Below are 6,350 nucleotides of genomic sequence, written 5' to 3' on the forward strand. Positions count from 1 at the left end.
GTTACTTATTAGTTAATGGTTTGTTCATCATTAGTAATTTCTTGTTCATACATAATTTATCATCAGTAAAGCATTTGATCACACAGTAATAAATGGTTTGTTCATAGTAAATAAAACTATCCAAAAAATATGTTTGTAAGTACATGATTTATACTTAATAAGTAATGAAACAACCACTAAATGAAATCATTTTCTTATTATAAACCAGTTGCAAACTATTACAAAATGCTTTGTTCATCATTTGTAAAGCATTGTTCCTATGTTAATTCTCATAAATAAAGTATTTGTACACACAGTTATAAATGGTTTGTTCATAGTAAATAAGGCTATATCTAAAATATGTTTATGAATTATTGTTAATTACATACTCTGTGATTACAATTAATTACATACTCTGTGATTAATTAATCTAAATTAATCGCATATATAATTTTTGCTGTGAAAGTATTTTAAATATTTAAATTCAAATGAATTATTGAATAATCAGCATTAGTGACATTAAAGTTCAAAGACTCTTTTATTATTATTTTCACTGTTCAAATAATTGCCACAATAATCTATGATATGACCTAATATGCTGAGGAAATAAATTCAAAAGTGCTTAGGGAAGAAGTTTTTTTCACATACAAGGCATTTTAGGCCACAGATATAACCTAGGGGACACAATGAAAATAAATTAACACTCCCCTCAATGTCAACACTTATTTCGACTTATAAAGGTCATACGGAATCGATTAATCTGCACTAATTTTTTTAATCGGTTATTTTTTCTCAAATTAATTAATCAAAATTAATCAGTTATTTTGACAGCCCTAGCAATAATATTTTGTTGATGAAGTAATATGTCCACTATTTAACAGTTGTTACATACACATGCACTAATGATTAGTTAGGGTGAGGATATACATATTTTATAAACTACTTCCTAATACTATAATTCATGATTAACTCAGGAGTTACAAGTGGTTAGTTAATGATATTTTGTGAGCTTATCTAAAGTGAGGACTTTCTATGCCTTGCAACACATTTTCAAATGAGTTGTAAAGATTGCATTCACGTTTATTCATTTAGCAGACAAGTGACGTACACGTCACATGCCATTGACATAACAGTGAAAGCCAGGAATCGAACCCCCAACTTTTCAGGCTACTGCATGCTAGTCCAGCTCCTTATCCACTACACTACCTTGGTCCAGACAGAAACCCCTACAACTATGCAAGAGTTTCTGTTTTCTTCTACTACACACTGTTAAGCATTTATTGAACATCTGTAAACTATTATTAAATGCTGTATTCTTTGTTTGCAAAGCATTATTCCTACATTAATTCTCATCTGTAAATCATGTTTACACACAGTTAAAAATGGTTTGTTCATAGTAAACACGCATATCTATATTATATTTTTAAATTGACTGTTGTAATACCACTGGGCAGAGGTAGTGTAGTGGATAGGGAGCTGGGTTAACATGCAGTAACCCATAAAGTTGGGGGTTCAAGCCCCGGCGTCCACCAATGTGGCCTTGCCCTTTAATTTCATTGTCATGTGTAAGTCGCTTTGGGTGAAAGTGTCTGCTAAATGAATAAATGCAAGTGTAAACTTTATAACTCATTTGTAAATGTGTTGCAAGGCATGAAATGTCCTCACTTTAGATGAGCTCACAAATTATCATTAACTAACCACTTGTAACTCCTGAGTTATTTATGAATTATAGTATTAGGAAGTGGTTTATAAAATATGTATCCTCACCCTAACTAATTATTAGTGCATGTGTATGTAACAACTGTTAAATAATGGAAATATTACTTAATCAAAAACATATTATTGCATCATTTAAGTATTAACAATAATGTATAAACATATTTTAGATATAGGCTTATTTACTATGAACAAACCATTTATAACTGTGTGAACAAATGCTTTACTGACTATAAATTATGTATGAACAATAAATTACTAATGATGAACAAACCATTAACTAATAAGTAACAAAGGCTTAATAAATTATGAATTGTGTGTAGTTATTATAAAGTGTTACCAAAGTTCTTTAATTTAAGACGTCACTGTGAACTCTTCAGAGATGCCATGTAAAACCCAGACACTTAAAATAGGTTTTATTGTACCTAGCTTCATGAAATATTTTTCATACTTTATAAACACCGCCACATATGGTTGTAGAACAGTTTAGAAATTGCACTGCTCACATGCAATATAGACAGTAAGAAACACAAACATATATATCACCCTTAGGCAGCTTATGGTGTGTGAAAATGTACATAATACAAAATCCACACTGCATAGAGTGTCTGCTAAGCAAGAACCAAAGCTGATGCATGACCCGTCGACACAGTGGATTGTTAAGGCAATTCTTTCTGCCACTCATGAACAATGCTAGTGCTTCAGTTAGCCTCATCTTTCCAAATTACTTCATGTCAGTGTCTACACAGCGACATATCTGCAAAAAAGGGCAAAGATGTGATGTCCTGGTCTTTCATTAGGTTAGAGAATAGAACAAACCCTGCAGAATTTGAACGCAGACCTGTCCTCGTGCCTGCCTGTCATAATAAGAGATCTCCACGAAGTCAAAAGGATACATAGTCTCCCATCAGAACACACACACACACACACACACACACACACACACACACAGTGCTTTGCTAGAAGGCCATAAATTTGTTAGAGTCCAAAAGCATTAGCCCCAAATGATTGTTTTCCCCTATTAGAGAAATCTGATGTGAAACGTGACGCTCCAACTTGACACTGTCTGGTTTCATAATTTGCTTGGCAGCAGCAGGCACAAGATATTCATCACCACAACACAAAAATGGTGTAGGTTTGAGTCAGCAATCCAAATGAGACGCAAATGCCAAGCATGACGGTATCGGGGGGTTCAGCCGATTGTTCTAGTCCCTACTCACTGCCGCATGAGGAGATTGCAGTGGATTGAATAATTAAAGAAAACAAGCTGGCAAATATGAAATATTCAATAAGTAATGTTTATATGCTACTGAATAAAGAATAAAGCATTGAGCCACTTATTTGGCCAAAAAACGGATCTCACAGGCATGGCAGAGACTGTAGTGCGAGTGCAGTAACTACACTCCACAAGCTCCGTTCCACTTCCAGACCACAAGCTCCGTTCCACTTCCAGACCACTGCCTTTACATAAGAATCCTCACCCGCAAAATTACATACTTCTTGTAATCTATATTCCTGACCATTAAATTTGTATCCTACATTCTGCTTATTCTGTTCATTAAAATTCACACAAATTCTTCATCCCTCAGTCATTGATACTGTATCTGTAGTGTACTCTTTTGGACTGTAAGGACTGTACTTTGAAAACTGCTTGTTCTCTGTGAGTTCTGTGGACAGTGGAGCAGTATGCCTGGAGCACACATTACTGTATGTAATGTAGACTTGTGTGCAAGCACTAATATTCAAACAAACAAAACTTGACCTAACACTTAGGTGTAGGCTACATGTACAACATCTGAAATCCCTTCTTGGACACCTCATCAGGATCATGGCAGCATCAATTGGTCTACTGAATAAACCTAATAAATAAGTTAGAACTAAAGTTACTTCTTCTGAATAGCGTCCACTGAATGCAATACATTTCCATGAAACATTTTATGGGGGGGGGGGGGGGGGGGTATTGGTTGAGAGGATCACTTTTTGTTGTATTTTGGCTTAGACTACAACTAATCAATGCAACAATCTAGACTAGCCTACTCAAAGTCTTGTAAAGACAACACAGCATGCTAAGCCAACTGCTTAATGCCAAGTAATGATGTTATTTTCTAAAAATTCTTAATAATAAAGCCTCTCAAATTAAAGCAGTCTACCATTACCATTAGGTAGTGGCCATGTTCCAGTTATCTGCGCTCACACCACAGGTAACGCCATTGTCAACCACAAAAGCAAAAGCAACATCAGTGGCATGACACAAATTGTAGAATCGGTTCAACATTGAAATAGGCTATTATTCACAAAAGGCCTTTCTTTTCTCCTTTCACTCCTTGTCGCATTCATTTATGTCACAAACCACGTTTCGCATCGTTTCGTTCTAATGCGCGACTGAAGGAAACACTGCATTTTATAATATATGTAAGCTACAACGCAAGGCTAATTACAGTAATTAATGGAAGCATAAGATGGCATAAATGTGTATTAAACGTATTGCCTGCGTCACTGCAACAGGTCTGTTTTCAGTTCCCAGGGAATAAGGTTGGCCATAACAGTGTTAGTAAAAAGCAATAAATTATTTGGTAGGCTACCATTGTAAAGGTTATTTGTGAGGGTTTGGCATGGGGAAAGGAAAGGAACTTTCTTCTCAACAGGCAAGGCTATTCAAATCCACAAACGATAAAAAAGAAGTCCGTGGCGAAATGTAGCCTACTCCGATCCGTTAAATGAATAGCTCCATTAAAATGTAGGCCTGTAGCCTCTTGAGTGGAAGTTCAGAAAATGTTTTCCCTAAGAACAGTCTTTGTGAGATCAGGCGAAGCGAGGGGCTGTGAGGTGACTAGTGAAAAACATGTTTTACTAGAGGACATTTCAGGAAAATGCCCTCCCATAAAAGTGGATGCTATACAGTGACGGTATTTTTTTAATGGTGCCTTGCCAACAATACAAATGCACTGAACTTCAGAGTTTTATTCAATAGTGGTTGCTGTTGGCATTTCCGTGGTTTTAAGCTACTGTTCACCTCATCCCGCCGTGTGGCACATAAAGCATCCTCACCTCTTGGCAACAGATAGGCCTACTGTGCCTCTTGCACAACTGGCTGACTGTAAATCGCAGCAGTGTGTGTGTGAGTGTTTGTGTGTGTGTGTGTTTTGTGCCCGAGTGCGAGTGAGAGAGTTTGTGAGCGTGCATGCGTGTGTGTGTGTGTGTTGACAGAGAGAGAGAGAGAGAGAGAGAGATTTTCTGTGTGTTTAAAAAAAAAAAAAAAAAATTGTGATCATGATACGTTTTAAAACCTGAACGGGCGAAATCAAATATATCAGGCCCTGAGGACACTGTTAAAATTAATTACTGTGATAAGGTGAACTGTTGCCTTGCGTCTTACCGGAGCAATTCCATCCCGTCGGCGTCTGACAGTCGCTTAATGAAGACGGAAAAGCACGAAGTTGTTGGACGGGAATAGCTGCGAAAAACGAAATAATTGTGATCCAGATCCATTCTCCCATAATCCTGCTCCACTGCTGCGGACGTCGGGGATCCTGTGGCGCCGCTGCCGAGAGACCCATCTCAGTTCAGCGGCGTCCCCCGAACACGCTGAAGAATAGGGGATAATTCACAGAGACGCTCCGACAACTCCCGTGCTTGTGCTGGCAGCTTCGGAGGACAGCTTAGCAGCCAAAAGAGGGACATTTTCCGATGGAGTAAGCGTTCCCCATGAAGCGCTGTTAAGGTAACCCACGGATCCGCCCGAAGCGACTTGGTTCAGCAGCGATGTAGGAGAGCTGAATCGGGATGCTGTGGGAAAGAAGCGATGCTGGGATGGCGGGTTACTGAGGTGGGAAGTTAGCCAAGGAGTTAAGCAGGTAGGATGCTTGACAACAGAAGGCAAAATAAATGCAGGCGGGATTTGGAAAGTAAAAAACAAACAAAAAATAACAATTGGAAAAGAAGGTATCCCGGTGAAGACAGTCGGTAAAGTTATTGTTACATCCACTGGTTTGAAGATGTCCACTGTCAGAGGTCTGTTGTTTGTGAGCGCTCCAGCAGCGCAATGAGTTTGTCATACGGCCGCACTCTCTTCCATCCTGACAACCTACTCCGCACACAAGCACACTGAATGTGAGCAGCAGGTTAGGAGTCTGGTTATGATCACATGGGTTGGGGGTAAGAAAGGGTGGTGGAAGGTGGCGCTGATTGGCGGAGAGGGATGCTGGAGCGTCAAGCGCAAGGGGCCGGTCCAGCTCTTCCACAAACGGTCAGTCTTGCGCGATGTCACTTTCTGATTCAGGCGGTCACTGGCACACGGGGAGGATAGAGACAATTCTGTGTCAATGTAATCGGGCCCTGCCATTTTGAAAAGGCTGCACAAATCGATTCAACCAGCTGGAGCTCGGATAATTGCACTGCTTTGAAATAATGTGGACACCGAGAGCCTCCTGTCTTAAAGTTATAGACTTTAGTATTGTATTTCCCGGGAACTCGTTTTGTCTTTGACGCGCGGCGCACCGCCTGGACTCCGGTAACTGATACGCTCACAGCCATACAGCCACTGCTGTATAGTTCTCTATGTTTGTATTCGTTAGGGATTGTGGTGTACCGTTTTAAGACCGTCTATTCACACATATCCATGCTTCGCATTCTGCACAGCATGGCGTTTCAGCTGC

The 6,350-nt window shown here is 39.1% G+C and overlaps 1 protein-coding gene across 4 annotated transcripts in view; it reads right to left on the reverse strand.

Moving 5' to 3' along the window:
• Positions 1-5,801, reverse strand: part of tmeff2a (transmembrane protein with EGF-like and two follistatin-like domains 2a) — an 84,720-nt gene extending 78,919 nt beyond the window's left edge. For all 4 annotated transcript variants that reach the window (XM_042073991.1, XM_042073979.1, XM_042073986.1 and 1 more), the window contains exon 1: positions 5,072-5,801. In XM_042073991.1, the coding sequence (XP_041929925.1) occupies positions 5,072-5,252 (181 nt within the window). In that variant the 5' untranslated portion in view covers positions 5,253-5,801. The remainder of the gene's footprint in view (positions 1-5,071) is intronic.
• Between the last annotated feature and the right edge of the window lie 549 nt (positions 5,802-6,350).

The sequence above is a fragment of the Alosa sapidissima genome, chromosome 2 (genome assembly GCF_018492685.1).
Source record: "Alosa sapidissima isolate fAloSap1 chromosome 2, fAloSap1.pri, whole genome shotgun sequence".
In the NCBI taxonomy this organism is placed as follows: Eukaryota; Metazoa; Chordata; class Actinopteri; order Clupeiformes; family Clupeidae; genus Alosa; species Alosa sapidissima.